The sequence below is a fragment of the Hylaeus anthracinus genome, unplaced genomic scaffold (assembly GCF_026225885.1).
Source record: "Hylaeus anthracinus isolate JK02 unplaced genomic scaffold, UHH_iyHylAnth1.0_haploid 0, whole genome shotgun sequence".
Lineage (NCBI taxonomy): Eukaryota > Metazoa > Arthropoda > Insecta > Hymenoptera > Colletidae > Hylaeus > Hylaeus anthracinus.
In genome coordinates, this window is record NW_026533254.1 from 26,785,546 (window position 1) to 26,806,547 (window position 21,002).

At 37.2% G+C, this 21,002-nt stretch overlaps 5 protein-coding genes and 1 long non-coding RNA gene across 7 annotated transcripts in view; 2 read left to right on the forward strand and 4 right to left on the reverse strand.

Annotated features, from left to right (window-relative positions):
- Positions 1-4,307, forward strand: part of LOC128896451 (transcriptional activator protein Pur-beta) — a 25,893-nt gene extending 21,586 nt beyond the window's left edge. The window contains exon 7 of the mRNA XM_054159824.1: positions 3,465-4,307. Within this exon, the coding sequence (XP_054015799.1) occupies positions 3,465-3,782 (318 nt within the window). The 3' untranslated portion in view covers positions 3,783-4,307. The remainder of the gene's footprint in view (positions 1-3,464) is intronic.
- LOC128896425 (uncharacterized) lies at positions 4,251-6,060 on the reverse strand. 2 transcript variants are annotated; one of them, XM_054159817.1, is made up of 3 exons: positions 5,282-6,051; positions 4,740-5,214; positions 4,251-4,661 (listed from the first exon to the last, which is right to left on the reverse strand). In XM_054159817.1, exons 1-3 carry the CDS (start codon positions 5,498-5,500, stop codon positions 4,363-4,365), a joined length of 993 nt encoding a protein of 330 aa, XP_054015792.1. In that variant the 5' UTR covers positions 5,501-6,051; the 3' UTR covers positions 4,251-4,362. The 2 variants fall into 2 exon arrangements, with proteins under 2 accessions (XP_054015792.1, XP_054015790.1); XM_054159815.1 differs by having other exon boundaries at positions 4,251-5,214; positions 5,282-6,060.
- A 542-nt stretch (positions 6,061-6,602) lies between these two features.
- Positions 6,603-10,209, forward strand: LOC128896472 (uncharacterized). Its single transcript, XM_054159839.1, has one exon. It carries the CDS (start codon positions 9,221-9,223, stop codon positions 10,055-10,057), a length of 837 nt encoding a protein of 278 aa, XP_054015814.1. The 5' UTR covers positions 6,603-9,220; the 3' UTR covers positions 10,058-10,209.
- LOC128896390 (nucleolar protein 14 homolog) lies at positions 10,072-14,075 on the reverse strand. Its single transcript, XM_054159763.1, has 7 exons — positions 13,930-14,075; positions 13,693-13,838; positions 11,579-13,280; positions 11,369-11,498; positions 11,121-11,285; positions 10,536-11,044; positions 10,072-10,459 (listed from the first exon to the last, which is right to left on the reverse strand). The coding sequence occupies exons 3-7, from the start codon at positions 13,240-13,242 to the stop codon at positions 10,213-10,215; spliced, it is 2,715 nt and encodes a 904-aa protein (XP_054015738.1). The 5' UTR covers positions 13,243-13,280; positions 13,693-13,838; positions 13,930-14,075; the 3' UTR covers positions 10,072-10,212.
- A 699-nt stretch (positions 14,076-14,774) lies between these two features.
- On the reverse strand, positions 14,775-16,834 carry LOC128896529 (uncharacterized). Its single transcript, XR_008462014.1, has 3 exons — positions 15,238-16,834; positions 15,051-15,147; positions 14,775-14,978 (listed from the first exon to the last, which is right to left on the reverse strand). It is a non-coding gene; the product is annotated as an uncharacterized LOC128896529 (long non-coding RNA).
- Positions 16,835-16,861: 27 nt separating this feature from the next.
- Positions 16,862-20,927, reverse strand: LOC128896396 (vesicular inhibitory amino acid transporter). The gene is made up of 4 exons (XM_054159777.1): positions 19,980-20,927; positions 19,285-19,588; positions 19,089-19,218; positions 16,862-18,877 (listed from the first exon to the last, which is right to left on the reverse strand). The coding sequence occupies exons 2-4, from the start codon at positions 19,569-19,571 to the stop codon at positions 17,693-17,695; spliced, it is 1,602 nt and encodes a 533-aa protein (XP_054015752.1). The 5' UTR covers positions 19,572-19,588; positions 19,980-20,927; the 3' UTR covers positions 16,862-17,692.
- Positions 20,928-21,002: the final 75 nt, after the last annotated feature.

Here is a 21,002-nt window from a genome sequence, read left to right on the forward strand (position 1 = left end):
GTGTGTGTGTGTGTGTGTGTGTGTGTGTGTGTGTGTGTGTGTGTGTGTGTAAATAACTAAAAACTAATTTGGTCTCTCCACAGAGTAAACAAAATCCAAGATCAAGTTTATGTTTATAATTCTTAAATGAGAAATATTAGACGATGCTCTCGGAGCTTTTAGCCTTTTAATTTGTTATTAATATCATTGTAACGGTGCAAATAGCGCATTATTTATCTGTCAGCAATCTATATAGTTTGAAATGTCGAAGAAGGTTCCGTTGATGTGAAACATCGGAGTTTGGACTAGCAATAGTCTGTGTTATATATGTAAACAAAACTATAAAATCATAATTGTGTATCTGTGAAAACTGATAGAGTCATGTACACACACATATATATATATATATATATATATATATATACATATATAAATATATATATTGTTTTATATTTTATATATATATATATATATATATATATATATATATATATATATATATATATATAATATAAAACAAAACAAAGTAATTGTCAAATGTACATACGTGTTATATATATATATATTTATATATTTTATATATGTGTGTGTGTATATATATATATATATATAAAATTAAATTCATGCAATAGAGGGTTAACTCACGCGTCGATTGTCGTCAGTCTGTCCGTCTAACAAGTCTGTTCACTTCTTCCTAAAATTTTCGATTCCGCCTCTGTCTCTGCCTCCGCGTTTCACCCGTTCCCTGCTTCCTCCAGTCTCGCCTCACAATCGGCCCCCTCGGGTCCTGGCATCAGAAACGGGACAGACATTTCATCCGGATACGTATTTTCAAATGACGAACAACCTTAAACATCGTTAAACTTGTCGAATATAAAAACGCGAATTTTTCATTGTAAAACGAAATATCCGTTCTCGTTATTCGAATGAAACGTTGTCCTCCGTTTTCTGGCGTAGAGTCGAGGTGTACGGAACCGTGCACGCAAAATGCAAACTGTGTGCAAAGGGAAAACGAAAAAAAAAACAAAAATAAGAAACTGAGAGCGAGAGAATAAGATTCCTTGATGACACCTTCGATTGACGACGCTTAGAATTAGGATTGCAATCTCACGAATAGCCACCCACCCACCCCCACCTCCCGTGTTTCTTTTTCGACGGGAAAAAGAAGAATAGAAAGGAAACACATGGGAATCACCTTTGAGCGTGGCGTTTTCTTTTCTTCCTCTTTGGCGCGCTCTCGCGTGTGTGCATGCGTGCATGTATGTGTTCATGTGCGTGTATAGGGATAATCGAAGGAGCGAGTCGTCTCTTTATTAAGGGAAGGACATGATAACACACGAGAACCGATGGCGGAAACGATGCACCGTTGTAGTCATCGGAAATTCAATCCTCTATTAACTGTGCTTTTTACGGAAACGTAACTTGCCCTTTTTTGCAAATGAATCGCACACGCGTAGCGACATTCTAGCGTTCTTTTCGAGTACTATCAGTAGCGTGTACTATCACTAACAAGTAAAGCGGCGAATTTGCGTTACTTTCCACGAACAGTTTTACTAATCCGAAGTAGATTGCATTCTTCGAGTAACTCAACCATGTTCTAAAATTGTACAATAGCTTTAAAACGCTCGTTTTCTTGTCGATGTTCCATTGTCTTTGGTTCCGAAGCTTTTCTAAAGTTGCTGGCCAACTAACGTAGAAAAGTGCGAGGTGTTAACCAACTATTAGCATGTAGATGATATTCGTTGAATTTCGTTTGAAAAAGGTTGTCGACTAACATTTAAACATGTGATTGTATCACTGCCTGACACGTACGATGGCCTTGGTCCGCGGAGGATTAATATTTTTGGTGTAGCACGCAAAGCATCTCTTGTAAAAGCATTATTCTCGAATAAGTTCGCAAGTGCAGCAGTCGTGCCTTTTCATCGGTCATGTTTTAGTATTCTCCCGTAAGCATCGGTTAACGAACTTTGTAAATAGTTCTAAGGAGTAATAGTAAGTACGGTATCAGCAGCACTTAGCGCTTTGTATCAAAGAATGCGATCAGTCGATTAGTAATGATATTTGCCAAGAAAGTAACGTCTGGTTCGTTTGTAAAATTATACATCGGTCCATATTTCTATTTGATAGCGACAACGTATAGCTCTGATCCCTAACGTATGTTTGTATCGAGCCAAATTATTTTTAATTATTGTATTCGTAACGGGTTCTAATCGTAACATCCATTGGTAAAGGTTTGGGCGATTTCGTTGAGCTCCAGGTGCATCGTTTCCGGTGTCGGGTTAAACTAGGAACGTTTAACGGTTCCCGGCTCTTAAACGTAATTTATTTCGAGGATCGATAAACAGCATAATACTATTGTTATATAAACTAATTCAAGTCAAGTTTTCAAAATGTTACGAGCACGAGGATGATTTATCGGATCTGTTGGTTCATACTAATTATTTCTTCGGATCGACGTTTTTCTCGCCATAGTTTGTAATATTTTAATATATTAACTATTAAACGAAAGGAACGCGGGGAGAAGAGAGGGGAGCAAGTCCGAGTCTAGGAGTCGAGAAAAAAGAAAAAGATAAGAGCGTTACCGAAAGCGATAAGAAAATAAAAATCGAGCCACAGGTGCACGTGTGCACCCACGCTGTGAATTCGCGCGATCCGTGTACACGCGTACTTGTTGGATCAATTGTATGAGGAAATCGCTAAAAGAGAGAAACCGAAACGAAACGCATAGGCAGAGTGTGTGTGTGTGTGTGAGAGAGAGAGAGAGAAGGAGAGAATAACGATAAAAGGAACCGATTACTCGTTTTAAGCACCGACAGCTGTCTGTCTATTTGACTTGTGTGTTCGACGAAGAGAAAAGCAAAATATGATAACAAAAAATACCAATGGGGAAAAAAAAAGTAACAGTACCTACTACGGCTCACGCGTTTGAAAACAAAACATTTAAACAAACAAAAAAAAAAGATTCATCGCCTCGATGTTAAATGTAAACACGTTTTACAAGGTAACAGAGCATTTCATTTTATAACATTTCTACTGTCTATACTTTCACCCGGACATTCTCACAAGTAGACGAAAGAAGCGGTCCATGTGCTCCAAAATTCCCCACACCTCCTCTTCTGCCGATTAAACTGCGCTACACATGAAATACGTGCTCGGTACACGTTCTCGCTGCAAGCGTTCCTGTGTAAAAGTTCTAAATGCCACGATTTTTCTTCATATTGCTCCCTGGAAACATTAACATACGATAAAAAGAAGGGACGCTTGTATATTTACCGCGACAACGAGTTCCTGACACGAGATTATTTAGTCTTTGTCGGTCTTCAGCAAAAGTGCAAGGAGAGTGCAGCGGCTTTTTCGATATTCTAAAAGAAACTTGTCATTTATAGGTGTTATCGATACTTTGAACTGCGTATCTAAACGTCCACGCGAGTTACTTTATTAAAGGACTGAAAGAAGATCCTCCATTGATATATTGGCTTCGACAGGTAACGCAGAAGTCGCAAGATGGTGTTAAGAACAAAACGGAAAAACGGCAGGCCGATCAACGGCAACGCGAGTCCCTGAAAAGACGCAAATCCTTGCCTCGGCAGACGGAACAATCGTCTCCCGTCGATCCTGAGAAATCCCTGTCCGTTCCTGCCTCTCAAGTCCCGACGTCCAACAGTATCCCGATGTTTTCTGGCTCTACCATAACGATGTCGAGTGCCAGCAAAAGCACCGTGTCCGAGGGAAACGTTTCTAACGGTTCAACGGCATCGAAGGAGATTCAAGGAGCGACGCGCTTAGAAACTGTGCATGTCTAATACGACGTCTCCTACGCTCTACCTGTTTCCAACGCGGGACTATCGTTTAATTCGTTCCTTTACATTCCTCGAGCTCGCGTCATGGATGTTTCGTGCATGATTTATTTTCTCCGTCGTTCACAGGCAATTCGAGAAGCTTCATAAATCGCCAACTCGAGTCCTGCACGGGTATAGTTGCTTGTTAATTATCGTAAATGTTAGCGATGCGCGTGTCTTTCCGTTTGTTCTTTTCTCTTGTTTGTTCTAGCAAAGATGGATCCGGTATTGTTAACGTTACTTGTTTTTGCGTGATACATAGAAATAAGTTTCGCGAATAAAAATATTTGGTTAGCGATTGGATTCGGCTCGAAATATGCGTAGCACCGAGTTACGAAGCAATTAGATAGAATAAACCACGAAATAAGAACATCTGCTGTACGCGAGTAATGACTCGATTTAGTTATTACAATTCTGTTTGAAATGATTCAATTTATATTATGGAACCAAATAGTAATTTAATAAAAATACTTTCTTTTGATACAATAACTTTTAAATCTTGATTTTAATACGTTACACTTAATTACTATATTAATTTAATTGATTACAAATTTTCTAAACTTTCCTTAACATCTGGATACGAGCATAGCAATTCTCCAAATAGTTTCAGCCATCGAGGGAAATGTGACATCAAAACAATGACAGTATTTTTGTCTTCCGAGTGTATGCTTTTTAATATTCTCAATGTAGCATTTTTAGAATCAATGGTATGATACGCTGGTTCTATTCGTAACAAAATTACAACAGATTGCAAATCTCTGGGGTAAAGGTCCAGAATATCTTTACCTTGACCTTGGCAAGTTTTCTTCAAAAGATTCAAAGTCGATTGTATAAAATCCATAACTGTAGGACAATATTCTAACTTTAACAGTAGTTCTTTTAAAAAGGCACATATTAACAAGAAAATACACTGAGACTTACTGGCGAATTCAAACAATTGTTTTGTCAAATTCAGAATTTCAGAATTGTCCACATTATTGTCTTTATTTAAATCAGAGCACAGCGACACAAAATAATTTAACAACGGTTGTTCTATTAATTTGCACCTTTGCAAACGATAAATATTCTCTATCGTTGAAAGCTCAAGATTCAAGTCTGAGCTGTTTTGCACCGCGTAACATAATAATCGTTCACTTTCGTCACTGGTTTCCAATTCCAGGAGCCGTAGAAGTAACCTCTCCACGTGATGTTTATAATATGGATTTGTAGATGCTAAGCACATTAAAGCACTTGTCAGTGGTAACAAGTTGTCACTTAAATCGCATGCGTCTAATACATCATTTGTTAAATATTTTTCTAATACATTTTTCAAGAATGTCGAAGTTTGTTTCTTGTCGGTAAATATTCGTATGTTTCTAAAGGCATCAGTAATTGTGCACCAATCTCTCAGGACGTCCTGAAAGTAAAATTAAATTGTAAAACGATGCGATTATGTATAGATTTTCAATTGCAAAAATACATACGATCACATGAAGTCGCACAGTATAACGCTGATAAGCTTCTTTCGATACTTTGTACGTCAACAAGTTTGTCAAAGATAAACATACTGCGTTAAATATATTTTTAGACGTTGGCAAAAATTTGTCATCTCGAACTAGTTTTTGATATTCCTCCGAATTGTCACGGTCTTTCCACGCACTTTCACAGCTGAGTAGAATTGTCTTTAGAATTCGATTATCCATGTCCCTTACCGTTACAATGAATTTTGGTCAAAAAATGATAACAGTACTTATGGCAGCCATAGAGGCTTACGACAGCCGACGGAAAGACAGAAATTTTGTTTGATACTTTTTACTATAAAACAATTTGTACAATACAGATCGAAACCAAAAATGAATGGAAAGTAAATTAACAAGTGTACAGTAACATATTTAAATTAATTTTTCATGCAAACTTCTGTCTCGAGAACGTGACAACGTCGCATATAAACATGGCCGTTGCGCGGTACTTTAAAAAGAGCGGACGCTTTAAGATGCTAAAATAAAACAATTAAAAACTGTTTATTCTTATTATAAATCTTCAAATGAGATTAATAAAAAAATATATTCAAAATATTAAAATAGTGTATATTAATCATGAATGCGATGAAACATTGTGTTAAACATGACGTCATACATAGTTTCATTGACATTTTTCCTCAAATTTCCCTTCATTTGCTGGCATATTTCCCATTTCAATTTCTACGATAATTCCCTTTACTGTACCTTCATTTCCTGCCACACTTCCCTTTAATTTTCTGACATTTCAGGCAGATTCCTCTTTAATTTCCCTTCATTTTCTTGCACATTTCCCTTTAATTTCCCTCCAATTCCTGGTATATTTTCCTTTAGTTTCCCTCCATATTCTGGTATATTTCCCTTTAATTTCCCTTCATTTCCTTATACATTTCCCTTTGATTTCCCTCCAATTCCTGGTATATTTCCCTTTAGTTTCCCTCCATATTCTGGTATATTTCCCTTTAATTTCCCTTCATTTCCTTATACATTTCCCTTTGATTTCCCTCCAATTCCTGGTATATTTCCCATTAATTTCCTCAATTTCCTTGTATATTTCCCTCCATTTCTTGGTATATTTCCCTTTAATTTCCCTCCATTTACTGGTATATATCCCTTTAATTTCCCTTCTCTTCCTTATACATTTCCCTCCACATCCTGGTATATTTCCCATTAATTTCCCTCAATTTCCTCACATATTTCCCTTCAATTTCTTACACATTTCCCTTTAATTACCCTCCATTTCTCGGTATATTTCCTCTTAAATTGCCTTCATTTCTTTATACATTTCCCTTTAATTTTCCTCCATTCCCTAGAATATTTCCCTATAATTTCGCCCCATATCTCTGTGATATTTCCTGGTTTAACAATGTTGCAAATGCTCCGCTCAAAACATCAAGAATAGTGCAAAATCGCTCCGCCAAATCTTCCACAATGGTGCAAACTCAACAATGTTGTAAATCGCTTCTCTCGAAACTTCCACAATGTTGCAAATCACCTCCCGCCCCATCCCGAAACCTCCACAGTGTTGCAAATCCAACAATGTTGCAAATCGCTTCTCCCGAAACTTCCACAATGTTGCAAATCGCTTCTCTCAAAACATCCACAAATGTGCACAGCTCAATAGTACAACGAAGTGGGAACTCAGATGTTCGGCAGAATGTGACGAAATCTGAAAAATCGCCTTTTCTCCGAACATCTGAGTTGCCACTTTGTTGTACTTTTGTGCGCTGCAACATTGTTGAAGTTTGAGCGGAGCCATTTGCAACATTAATAAACCAGGAAATATCACAAGTATGGGGCGAACTTATAGGGAAATATCACAGAAATGAGGGGAAATTATAAGGAAATATATCAGGAAATAAAGGGAAACTTAAAAGAAATATACTAAGAAATGGAGGGAAATTAATGGGAAATATACCAGAAAATGGAGGGAAATTAATGAGAAATATGTAAGGAAATTGTGGGAAATTAAAGGGAAATGTATAAGGAAATGAAGGCAATTTAAGGGGAAATATGCCGAGAAATGGAGGGTAATGAAAGGGAAATGTATAAGGAAATGAAGGCAATTTAAGGGAAAATATACCAGGAAATGGAGGGAAATTAATGGGAAATATACCAGGATGTGGAGGGAAATTAAAGGGAAATATGTAAGGAAATGTAGGGAAATTAAGGGAAAATATACCAGGAAGTAACATAACTAACATAACCTATGAGGCACTCCTGATAAGTCAGCCGTGGAAGGATGGTGTAGATAAATAACTCTGCAGTATTCAGAATAAAGCCAACGTACTTTATTATAAAACTCCTTAACTTTCTTACTACTCTCAACAACGGTTCACAAAGCTCTGAACTTCCCGGCAATGCCCGCGCAGAGCGTACTCCCCTTTCACAATTCCGAGAGGAAAGCGAAGGAGTGGGGTTAAAGCGTTAAGGCGCGTCCCCACAATTGTTGCACCAGTGGCGCCATCCATGAGAAAACGCCCAAGTTTGTAGTGGTGATAGTTCCATTTGTTCTCGGTAGATGGTGATGTGGGTTGGTACTGGTGGCGCCATCGGTGTGGAATCGTTGAAGTTTGCAGTGAAAATGGTTCGCACTATTGTTTCTAGAAGGCGCCGCCATAAAGTTATTATAGCGCCATATTTAAGCAGTTTGTGTCATAGGCATATGAAACTATTTTCATATGCCTATAGGTTTGTATATGCTATTTAAAATTATTTGAACGATCAGTTTAGAATGTCGTCAAACTGATATAATAATGAACCGAGTAATTAATAAGAATTATATGTATAACTTGGAATTACAGTCACTTCATTATTGGTATAAGCGTGTTGTATCCCAGAATTCGTCGATTAAATATAACAATATACTTAAAATTATGAAAGATTCAATTTACGAGGCTGATATTATAATTACCAATACTCAAAACATTACAAGGTAAGTAATATAAGTTTTAATTATATATGATAATCAAGATTAGAACTCATTAGAACTATTACGCAGTGCTATTCAAAGGCAGCATATTGCTTTTCATGATAGAATAATTTTAAAAAATATTTTTGAGCATTGGAAAATATATGTTATACATAAGTTACATACAAGAAGGGCCATGTACAAAGCAAATTTCTTTTATCGCACGCAACTACAAAAAAAAGTTTTTAATACATTATCAAAAAATGTATTATTAAAATGGAAACACATTGTTTCATCTATGTATAATTGTACCAATAAATTTACAATTTCTGTAAATGATGTGAAAGCCGATGCTCGTAACTTGAAACTGTTATTGAAACAATATTTCACATACTGGTGCAAATATGTTACAATTAAACATAGAAAAAGAACATTACTTGAAGAAGCTATTGCACATCATAACTTGTATTGTTTGAAAAAATATATAGCAAACTGGAAGATGTACACAATAAAGCAAAAGAAAAAGAAAGTTCTACAAGATAAAATAGACAAAGTAATGTCAATTATTACTTCATGCTTGTAATATAATTGTTTACTTTTTGATATATAAAATAAATAATCCTTAATTTAGGCACGCGAATTTTATACAAAATGTATCTTGCGAAAATATATCAAAATTTGGATTCGTATTTGTAAATTCACATTTCAAAAGTTTAAGATACAAAGTGCAATTCTACATTACGAAAATAGATTGCTAAAGAAATATTTGAGAACTTGGAAAGTGTATCATGATCTTAAAATACAAAAATTAAATATGAAAGAATATGTTCAACAATATACTGAAAAAAAATTGTTGAAACAGTATTTTGAACTATTTGTTATGGTAAGATTTTTATAAAATCTATTGATATGTTATGTTTCTGTTTACTTCTATTAAATATTAATTACTTTTATGATAGCGTGTAAACGAGTCTATTATTAATAGAAGAAAAAAAATGTTTATAACACAAAATTTTTATGACAAGAAATTGAAAATGAAGTGTTTAAGAAAACTTTATAGCTATGCCGTTTATAAAAAAGAAAAGAAGATAAAATTATCTTATTTACACGATAAAAGTGAGGCGATTATTCGACAGTTGCAAATCATCTACTTGGAAAAATGGAGAAGCGCACTTTATTTTACCGTGCAAGAAAAGAGAAAATTGCACCAGGCCATCAAATTTTGGGAATTAAATCTGACTCATAAATATTTTTCGTATTGGAAAGAATTTTCTCAACAGTACAAAATAAAAACAGTTCGTAAGGAGAAGTTGGACGAGCTCGCTTCTGGCTTTCTATTGAAAGAATGTATTTCGCATTGGCATGCGAAATTACAACTACTTCTTGAAGTACGTAAAAAAGAAATGTACGTAATTTCGGTAAGAGAGCATAAAATTATGAAAAAATGTTTATCGTCTTGGAAAGAGTACGTTATACGAAAAATGAAGGTAAAGAATGATATCGAAGCAGCAAAAAAACTACATAACCAATTTTTCTTACGCGACGGATTGAAAGAAATTTTAAGAAATTCTCTACGCAATATTGATTATCAATATAATATGCAAGTAGAAAACGCAACAATGAGATCTCTTGAAAATTATGAAATTTTAAAAGAATACTTCGATAAGTGGTACTCTATGATTTATTTAAAGTATACCTCGACGTTGTTACACGAAGTTGCAATAAACGATTTCCAATTTGCACACTCTCAAACATCGTGTAACAACATACTTGATAGCGTCAAAAACACGTGGTTAGTTTTACCAGAATACATGAAAAAAAAGTCTTTCTAAAAAGTATTGTCCTAAATATCAGTCTGTATAATACAATTGCTGTATGATATTGAAAGTGAGTGAAGACGGTTAATATATTTTTTCAAAGACGCCACATATATGTATGATTTCAAAAATGTATTCAGTTTAATTTTCTAATTATGAAAATTTAACTTTTATTTCTTCTTCTTCAGTTTCTTTAATTCACTTTGTTGCATGGCAGCGTCGCCAAAGATTTCTTTCACTTTACGCTTGCGTTCTTCATCATTCTTAATCTGTTGTTTGATTTGCAATTTTGCTAAGAAGGCCCTGTCCCTTCGTATTTCTCGAACAGCGCCCTTCATCTCTTTTTTGTATTTATGTAATAATTTTTCCCTCTCTGCTTTCTCTTTAGACATGGTCTTATGCCTCTTTCCATCATACCTGTAAAACCATTTAATACTTGCAATTTACACCAAATACATTAGAACGAATAATATACTCCACAATTGTTACATACACTGTCTCGATTCGGGGCTCGTAAAGCCTCAATGGTTTTGGCTTTTTCTTTTCAACCACAATATATTCCAATTTTATAGTCTTCAATTCCTTCAAGTCATTTCTTATCTGTTTAATATGCTTTTTCACTTTCAACGGGTATTTATTAAAGGCATCTGGCTTGAGCAATTTTAAAACTGGCTCAAATATCGAATACACGGCCTCTAATTCTTTAAGTTGGTTTTTGAATTCGCGTATTAAATTTACAGCCGTTAGTAGACTCCTTACTTTAAATTCGTCGTCTATATCTCCATGTACTAGGTCGACTGCTCTCATAAGGGCGCCACCGAGATCAACATCTAAATTATTTTGATCCTCTTTAAGTACTAATAAATTACTTAATTCGCCAATTGTTTTAAAGGGTGGTATAATCTTCATTCCCTGAATAATGTGCTTCGGTACAGATATATAAATTATTCCTCGTAAGAAATTTATTACAGATGGTGCAAATCGTTTGCTCAATAGCGTATACTGCAAAAATTATTTAAAAATATTTACGATGCTCGTTACAATTTATTAGAACAATGCAATTAAATGTCACTCTTACCTCTAAAACGAGTGTACATATGAAGAGACCTTTCGAAATATCCACTTTATTTTTAACACGGGATCTAAGTAATATTTGGGACATAAATATCAAACAAGGTGTAACGACAGGATGTCTGAAATCAGATGTAGGAAATATCAAAGAAACCAATTTGAAGAAAATGAGCTGAAACAAGAAATGTTTATCATAAACTTACGATTAGCTTTATATAGCATGCTTTTCTTAGTTCATTTATGTAATTAACATACCGTATCTAATTCAGGATATTTCTTTTTATTTTTCTCGAATTCCTCATGCTTCTCCTTAATTATTTCTTGCATAACAGTTTTAGCATTCTCTGGATTCATTTGAGCAAGATCATAAATAAAAGGAGATAATCTAAAAAATATGTACATAGTTAATGTAATAATATAAATATTTAGTTCTAATAATTTCATTATTAGCAAGATGTACGTTACCTATCCATAACTTGAAAGCAATGAATAATGCTCTCGATATCGTCGTCCACGGCACTATCATTTAAATGTTGCAGTAAAAATAAAAATAAACTCGATAATTTTTCTTTATTTTTACCATCTAATGACCAGTGATTACACTTTATGATACGATCTATAATAACTGACTGGTATTCAGCATTACGACTATTCAACAATTCCTGCAATTCTTCATAATTTTCTGGTGCCTTATAAGTATAAGGCAATTCTTTCCTCGCTTTCTCCATAATTTCTTTTCTTCTTAATAGATCATCTCTAATTTCTTGTTTCCTGTTTTCATCATTTAACTGAATATTGTTTGCATCATTTTTCAACTTTAAAATGGATTTCCTGTTTTTACTGGAATCCTTTTCTTTCGAAATAGCTTTATTACTTGTATCAAATGTAACGCTCTTTTTTGGTACAACATTTTCATCTTCGCTAGACGATTCTTTTAAATCGGAGAAATTGTCATCTTCGGAACTTATAGCTTCTGAGATTTCTGCATCTGAATTATCTTCCGGTCGGCTTTCGTGGTGATCTACAATTTCTTTTTCATTGTCAACGTCGTTATTAGAATTACCGTTATTGTCTACGTCGCTAGAATCATCATCGTTATCATCATCATCATCATCTTCTTCTTCATTGCTAGAGTTCTCTTTAACATTCTTGACTGTACTGTTTTCTTCTTCGATCGATGCTTCATCATTTATAGTTTCTACTGCAAAACCATCGTCAAGATCATCCGCAGACTTGTGCCTAAGTTGATTATTCGTAACATTTACAAATCCCTTCATTCTTGCTAATCGATCCGCTTCGAGAGCCTCCAGTTTTTCTTTTTCTTCTTTTATGATTTCTTCTTCAGATTTTAATTTATCGGATGGCACACCTCTGGCTTCAAATTTCAATTCTCTTACAGCAATATCGTAATCATCAGCTTTTGTCTTATCGACCGTTCCTTCGACGAGTTTATTAGCCGCAGTCATGATTGGAAGGAGATCCCTCCACTCGGAATCAAGTTTCTCAGTTAAATCTACAGTCTGTTCGCGTATCTTCTGTTTCTCCGCTTTTCGTTTCTTCGATTCAGCTATAAGCTCGTTTATGAGATCTTTCCTAGACTTTCCAGATTCCGATTTTGACAAAACACCTCCGCCGAAGTGAGCATCGCCAACAAACTTATCGTCCAATTTTCCAGTCCTATTTCCATCGTCACTAGATTCATCGTCGCTTTTAGGATCGTCAAACTTTTCTATCTCCTCCAGAGTTTGACCTCTGTGTGTCAATAGTTCTTCGTCGTTTAAACTGTAAATATTCTTCTTTTTGTGAGCTTTCATACGTTCCGCAGCAAATCTTGCCAAAGCTTTATCTTCTTCGCTCATGGTAAAACTTTTTTCACCTATACGCTTATCTAGAAATATATTGTCTTTATTTTTTACTTTATATTCCTGCAAAAGCGTTCCTTTGCGTTTGTTAATTGCTTTTGCACGCGATACACCCGGAAGGCCTTTATCTGCTTTGCTCCTTTTCCCAAGAACATTTTGTTTGTCTCTATTTATATGCACTTCAAATGGATTTATACGTTCCTTGCTCTGCTGACTTCGCTTTCGCTGAGAAAACTCTGATAATGATTTTTTTTTTGCTTTAACCATTGTTGAATATCTACATGAAGTATATAAAAGTTTGTATTCTGAAATAAAAAATTAAGTAACTCTCTTTTCTAATATAGATACTCGATCTTTCGAATGTTCATGAATGTTCTTGTTTTATTAATTTACATTATTATTATTATGAAATATGTAAGTAGATTCTATAGGTATGGAATCTATATGGGATGGGTCTAATATAGTGTCGCAAGTAGTATGTCTAGTACCTAACCTACAAAAATATATTGAGAATATATTGACATATATGTCAAATGATTAACTTCCCTGTTCTACTTGATCTAAAGAACAAAATTGTACACATCTGCAGTGGTTTAAAAAGAAAGAACAGCTCGAAATTATTTACTTGACCCACTCCGAATATAAATAGTAATTTGAAATAAAATTGTTTCTCTCGCAAACATTCGAAATGTATATACTCGTATTCATGTTTCTTACCTTTGCCACCGGTAATTTAAATCTGTCCTTTACGTATAATTAAGAAATAAACTTTCTCAATTTACAACCTCATTTTGGGATCATGTATCAAACTCAAAATCAGACCCATCAATACATAATTCTCAGAAGGTGCAATGCGACGTTTTCTGTAATTACGGATTATAATTATATAATTTTTGTAAAAGTATTTCCTATCAACGTTTCTATCAGACAAATTTTCCTTAAATATTTACTCACTTTTACCCACGTGTATTAGACTATATTTGACTTTGTTGACACCATTGACACAACACCACAAACTACACGCTTGTTTAACAGAGGCGAAACTCTAACGTCAGATTTAACTCCCAGTCGCGCATGCGCACTGGTTTTAGCGTCAATAAAGTATCTAATACGACCATAAAACTGGCGCTCTTAGTCGCCCCAAAGAAAAATAGAATTATAAATGAAAATTGGAAATACTTCTTAGCATGCAATAATATTAATTGTGTGGATAAATTATAACATAGGGATAGGAATTGAAATAATTTTACAGACAAAACATATTTCTTGTAACTAACAAAACGATTTCCGTTGTTTTGGCGCCACCCGTTGCTATGGGACCATACATTGTTTCTTATAGCTACAGCACTGCTCAGCTTTTTTCGACGCGGATGCGCGACTGAGAGCCAAATTTGAAATCACAGGAACGAAATCTTTCATGTCGCGTCAATCGAGTCTTTAAAAACGCGACGATATTTGAAATATATCATTATAAAAAGTAATTTTGCTTACATATTTAAGAAATAGTAGTAGAATGTAATTATCCTTATTTAAGAAATAATAATCTACTCGTTGTATCAATATACTGTTACAATACAGGGTGTCCCAAAAATGTTGTAACACCTTGAAAGGGGTGGTTCAGGAGATGATTTGAAACAACTTTTTTCTTAGCGAAAATATTGTGCAAGGCTTCGTTGAAGAGATATTAAGTGAAAACACTGACCAATCAGAGCGCGCGTATACCGTTAGAGCGGCCGCGGTAGCGTAGGTGGCCCCTCTCGTACGCTACCGCGGCCGCCTAAGAAAAAAGTTGTTTCAAATCACCTCCTGAATCATTCCTTTCAAGGTGTTACAACATTTTTGGGACACCCTGTTTAGTTACAGTTAACTACATATAATGTTTTAACGCGATAAATCCACTTCTGCCGGTTGCTTTATCCAAAACCCCCAAACAGTAAATTGCGTGCCGTTCGATTCTTCGCTAGGGTTTCGAAACACTTGTATCTTCACGCGAGGTATTTCGCCTGGAAATGAAATATAAGTTTCGTCGGAATTAAAATAATTCACGAAATAAAAAAATGATCTATCGAGATTACCATTTTGTGTAATTTCGTCTTGCAGTTTTTTCATTGTATCGCGTTCGGCGTTCGCAACGATCATCAAAGCGAGGAAGTATATTAAACGTGCGACCATCTGAAAAATAAAAATGCGGAGTTAGCGAATGTAAATACGCGGGAAAATTGACGAAAAGAATATTATAGACGTTAATATCTTACGACTTACCAGTAACTCCATCGCGATCGATCTGTATACAATGACGTTCTCTAACAGAAGGAACCCTTTATGTAGCGATGAATAGTATTTAGAGCATAACCGAACTATCGATCTCGCGGTTTTTAGATACATTCTTGTACGGAGAAAGTCACTAAAAAGTGGCAGTGAAAACTATCTGCGCCTGATAGCTGGCAACCCGCCAGTCGAACTGTAGCTTTGGTTGCCCTCTATCAGGGGCACCTTCTCCGCGTCTAATTGTAATTAAAATAAGTAACAAGAACATCTCGTAAAATTTTGATAATGTATTTTCGTCTTTCATAATTTATATATATATTTATATATACATATATGTATGTATATTTGGAAGCCCATTTTACATCGTTCTGTAACGCCTATACGATGCATATTCAACTACGACACATTAATGAGGTTTCTTTTTTTTTTCTCGAACCGTCACGAGAGCCACGTGATCTCTCCTTCGAGACAGACGTGTTTCTGAACAATGAAAAAATCGCGTAAATGAACGTGATTTATGTAACGGTGACGGTAATTACCCCTCTCACACATTTTTATACAATTATCAGCTACCGACGACACGAATTCAAAAACAAAGTTTGCGAGTGTCTAAAGACTATACAGAACTTCGGCCAGACACTCTGTGTTATTTCTTTTCTCCGATATTATTGCAGTTTGGATTCTATACACGCGCAAGTGTGTCTGACTTTGTCCATCGCTTGTTCCTTTGGTCGACGATTGGAATTAAAATTCGAATTGTACGTCTCGAATAAACGATTATTGTTGTACGTGATGTCGATCTTTTATAAATGACAAGGCAATATTACGTTACATGTAATCATTCGTCTACCTTGATGTTATCCAAGAAGGAAACGATTTCCACGACAAAAGATAAACTGGTTGAAACGATGATTAGCGACGATTTTACTTACACGTTAAATTTGATCATAGCCTTAACAATTAACGCTTAACCCCTATAACTCTCAATATATATGTATATATATATTTATGTATATGTATAACGTTTAATATTATTGACAAAGATTTTCGTCGATCAATAGATCGCGTTACGTTAATTAGTATTATTGTTCTGGAAGACATCATTGGAAGACTCGTTTCGTAAACATTATCGTACCTCAATTAAATAACACGTTTCAGCGACTGCGAGATGTTCTTAATATCCTTTTCACCCTTATTTATAAATATATACTTTTATTAGAAACAGACTGTTATACGTTCGAATAAAATGGCAATATTAATTTTCGCTTTTGTTGCCGGAAGGGAAATAAATAATTAATAGAATAAACAAAACGAATGTTCCGTAGGCCCATAAGTAGTTCCGGTTGCCTCTTACCAGGGACACCTCTTGCGCCTGATAGATGGCAACCCGCCAGTCAAATTGTAGCAACGGTTGCCTTCTACCAGGGGCACCTTCTCTGCACCTAATACGTGCCAACTCGCCGACAACTTGTAGCTCCGGTTGCCGCTTACCAGGTGCCTACCTGGGCCTGATAGCTGGCAATCGGCCAGTCGAACTGTATCTCCGGTTGCCTTCTACCAGGGGCACCTTTTCAGCGTCTAATTGTTGACAACCGGAGCTACAAGCTTTGGCGAAAATTGACAACCTATATAGAATAAGTAACAAGAACATCTCGCAGGTCTCACCAAACTACTAAATTTGCTACGATCATATTGGTTAAACTAACGTGTGATCTATGCGACCTGTAGAGGCCTCGGAAGACGTTGGATTATACAACTAATTGTACTCGCCCGTACAGAACTGATTACATCCACGCTGTTCAGGGTTTCTCCTGAAAGCAAATCAGCTTCTCCCGCTCTGTCACTATGTCCGCGACAGATAGAAATTACAAGATCCGATTGCGATTATAAAATCCCGAAACTCGTGTAACAGCAGTTAAACTCGTACGTACAATATTCACCGTGTGGAAGACATCGATACAACTTAAAACTAGCAAGATATTGTCACGTTAACTGCGCGCTAAGTCTAGTTGTTTACCTATGGAAGCCCCTGATGTCGACGATCATTGTCAAAACTTTCGAAAAAACGAAGACGCGCGACAATCCCGAAGCAGAAATGCTCGCGAGTAGATTATCCTCCTACGATCCCTCTCACCCCCCCCCCCCCTTAAATAGACCGTTCTGCTAGATATGTGTGAGTTCTGGTTGAATGTAAATATACAATCTCGAAATGTTCCAACATTCGCGTAGCCCACGTTTTCAACTAGGTATATCGCTGGAACAAACTTAACGTTTAGATAAAGATTTTCGTAGTAGACATCTCGTGGCCAAAGTTTGAACGGTTTCGTTCGCGAAAGATCAACGTAAATGGAAAAAAGAAGTAGTCGAGCTGCGCGCGTGTCCGAACGTGATACCATTTTCGACGAGAGAGGCAAACGAAAATCGAAAGAGCCGCATCGCGTCAAGTCGTTTAGAAAGGTAGACCGATCTTGAAGGCGTTGATCAGCTCGGTGCCCGAATCGTACACTCCGATCACGCCGAAAAGCACCCCCAGAAAAATAACGAAACAATCGTACGCAACCGCGCCCCACTCCATGGAGTTTCTCTTCAGCTTCAAATGGAAGTAACAAGGCCATATAAACGACAACATCGTTCCAGTAAACGAGCCTATAAAGCCCATTAGAGTACTGAAATGGGGTATGAAAATTGCCATGAGAATAGTGAAGACGATTACGCCTACTCTCCATGCGAGGCCCCAGACTTTGAGCTCGCGGTCCACGGTCCATATCGTTGGGAAGATGGTCTTCGGTCTGCCCCTGAAGAACGTCCTCTCGAGGAGCTCGCAGGCTGCGTAGTACGGCAAAGGGTAGGACAAGACGGCTTTCACGACCAGACAGAAGTTCACCAGGCCTTTGAAGCCGGCCGAATGCAGATTGTTGGTGATTACTTGCTGCGTGTCGTACTGGAACGTCAGGAAACAGATCCAACCGAAGAGGGACTTGAATGCTGCCGCGGCGATGTGGCTCCAATTTAACATCCAGTCGAACTGGGACCGATCGATCAGGTTCCCCTCCAAAGTGGGCAGGAATATCTGCGAGGTGTAGCTGAAGACGATCACGCCCAGGGAAATCGGGAAGTGTTCGAAGTCGAGGGTCCACTTCACCTTGGACCAGCCCCAATCGCCGATCTCCAGGATGCAATAACCGACGATAATCGCGTTTATAAACAAGTGGGACATCGTGCACCAGAAGCTGAGCACGGAGACGTGCTGTAAGGATTTTAGAAAACCAAGCGGCAGCAGAAATATCCCGATTAGCATCATCCAGCTTCTGGTGTCGATCGCGCCCTCGGGGAACGTCCCGATCATCAAATCGCCACAGAGCACCACATAGAGGATACAGGTCATCAGCAGCTCGATGATCTGGGCGACGTTCACCGCCCTGGCGCCCCACGTGGGCCCGAAGCATTCCTTAGCGATCGCCACGTACGAATCCCGTACTCTCACGCGTTGACCCGTCACGGTGTCCAGCTCGTACAGACACTCGACAAGGATCTTCCCGGTGTAACAGCAGATGTTGGCTACGCCGATCATCGCCGCGATGGCCCAGTAACCGCCTTGCAACACGGCGAACGGCAACGAGACGATGAACATTCCCTGAAACGACCCTGAGTCTTTATCCAAGAAAATTCCAAATACTTTTTAAAAAGTTATCGATATCAATCGAGGTTCTCAAACAGGGTCCTTCGGAGATCGAGGTCAGTTACTTTTTAGGTCGCCTATCTAGAGGTTCCCCGGCGTCTAAAAGCTTCAGTTTACTTTGGTAATATATTTTTGTTTCTATCGACTATTAAATAAAAGAAAATACCTGTATGGCATTCGTGACGTTCCAAGCAGCTTGCCATTCGTTAATTTTCACACCCGTCGCAAACTCGCCGCCACCCTCGTCGTACTCGCTGAACTCGCCGCTGCTGACGCTTCCTGTCCGTACTTTGTCCCTGTAAAAACGAGTCGCCTTAGTAATTACAGAAAAAATTGCACGGTAGAACCTAAGAGTGACTTACCCATTTCGTTGGTAGCTGAAAGAGTCCTCGGCGATGGCCACGTCGTTCTGATCCCGATAAACTTGTTCCCCGTTCATAGTCATCATCTCCGTGTTATCGTGACCTTCGTCGAAGGACTTGAACTGTTGTTGGCCGCTGTGTCCAGGTGCCTGGCGTTGTCCCGTACCACTGCCGCGAATAAGCTCCATGCAGGGGCTGTTCTCTGGCCACTTGGCCTTCAGTGTTTCCCAAGCAACGTTCATCGTTGCTCCCAAGGATGGTATATAGTATCCCCGGAAATTGGCCATTTCTTAATTCGTTGCTTCTGAAAATAGTAAAGAGCACAATTTAGTAACTGTCCGTCGAAAATGTAGAGAAAAAGTCGCAGAGGATCGTTACTATCATTTTATTGATTATCTCATCTCCACTTGGAAATCTTTACTTGGAGCAATCTCGAGTGAACCGTTTCGTAACGATGACGGTTAAAGTGGAACAATTTTGTTAGAATTATTCATAGTATAATGATATTTGTAATGTTACTGGATTAGTATACAAAGCACATGAAACTTGACGATTTAATATTCAAATATAGAATTCGATTGTTTAACGTTTAAACTTGTAATTGGAATTTAAAAAGCAATCGCTTTTAAAGTTATTGAGTACGCGTACAGTCTTAGTAATCTCCGTCTCGGTCTCACAATTAGTCGATCACTTACCGAAACGGAGAACAGAATTCGTCGAGTGCACGGACGTTGGACGACACGGTGTTAGGGCGCAACCTCGAGCGCGAGTCCCGTCTCGTTTAATCGGGCGCAGAACAACGGTGAAATTAACAAAAGACCCCGGCAGTCCTGGAGAACGGAAATATTTGAAAATAAAGGGTTGAGACCGTCTAACTACGTGGGCTACGACACCGCATGGTCGTCTACGGTCTACCCGCGATCGTCGAGTCCCTGATCGCGAGCCCTTAATCGCGACATAGACTGAGGGGGTTGGCGTGTTACAGGGGTTGTGAGATCAGAAGAATATGGCCAGCATCCCTGGAACGCGCAAGCCTCGATCGATGCCGTCCACGAGACATTTCTTGACACGTCAGTGCCGTAATCCACGGTCGGGGCACCCTTAAGTCCAACATATATTAACGTTTCGTACATATAGTTCTACCTCGCATAGTAAAACATCAATTTATCCAAAGATTACCATTCTAAGGTGTCCTAATGACTCTTATATTTCAAATAACGTAACAGTAACATACTTTTATAATATACTATTCAAAGGTACGAATAAACACCAGCGGAGATTTTAATAAATAAAGAAACCAATTTGTTTATTATTTATCTTAGGTATGTTACTCTTCACAGTAATCATTAATAATCGATATTATTAACTATACAATCGTTTGTGTCCCTGCGTTTTTCATGCAAATTATAGTAACGTCCGAACGAGCGTCTCGTCGTTGGTTATATCGTATACAAAATAAACGCTAATGTATGAATTTTATCATTCTGGTAACGATACAAGGCCGTGATATCACAACGAAAAATTCTCTATAACATCTATATCCTAGATGTACAATACCAATGCACTAATAAGGTAATTACAATATCATGGTTACAGTAGAAGTTACGAATTTACTATTAGAGCATTCTACGATGCAAAGCTTGAATGTGTTACTATGATTTTATAAACTTTTGTTGTAGTTTGAAATCACTTTAAGTATGTTTCTTCAATGGGAACTA

Excerpts from the sequence above, each read along its gene's own strand:
- LOC128896396 (XM_054159777.1), bottom strand. The coding sequence starts at position 19,571 with ATGGCCAATTTCCGGGGATACTATATACCATCCTTGGGAGCAACGATG. Across the intron at positions 19,219-19,284 it reads TTCAGCTACCAACGAAATGG|GGACAAAGTACGGACAGGAA; the intron begins GTAAGTCACTCT and ends TCGTTTTTACAG. Across the intron at positions 18,878-19,088 it reads ACGTCACGAATGCCATACAG|GGAATGTTCATCGTCTCGTT; the intron begins GTATTTTCTTTT and ends GGGTCGTTTCAG.
- LOC128896425 (XM_054159815.1), bottom strand. The coding sequence starts at position 5,500 with ATGGATAATCGAATTCTAAAGACAATTCTACTCAGCTGTGAAAGTGCG. Across the intron at positions 5,215-5,281 it reads CTGTGCGACTTCATGTGATC|GACGTCCTGAGAGATTGGTG; the intron begins GTATGTATTTTT and ends TTTTACTTTCAG.
- LOC128896472 (XM_054159839.1), top strand. The coding sequence starts at position 9,221 with ATGTTTATAACACAAAATTTTTATGACAAGAAATTGAAAATGAAGTGT.
- LOC128896390 (XM_054159763.1), bottom strand. The coding sequence starts at position 13,242 with ATGGTTAAAGCAAAAAAAAAATCATTATCAGAGTTTTCTCAGCGAAAG. Across the intron at positions 11,286-11,368 it reads AATATCCTGAATTAGATACG|CTCATTTTCTTCAAATTGGT; the intron begins GTATGTTAATTA and ends TTCTTGTTTCAG. Across the intron at positions 10,460-10,535 it reads GAGCCCCGAATCGAGACAGT|GTATGATGGAAAGAGGCATA; the intron begins GTATGTAACAAT and ends ATGGTTTTACAG.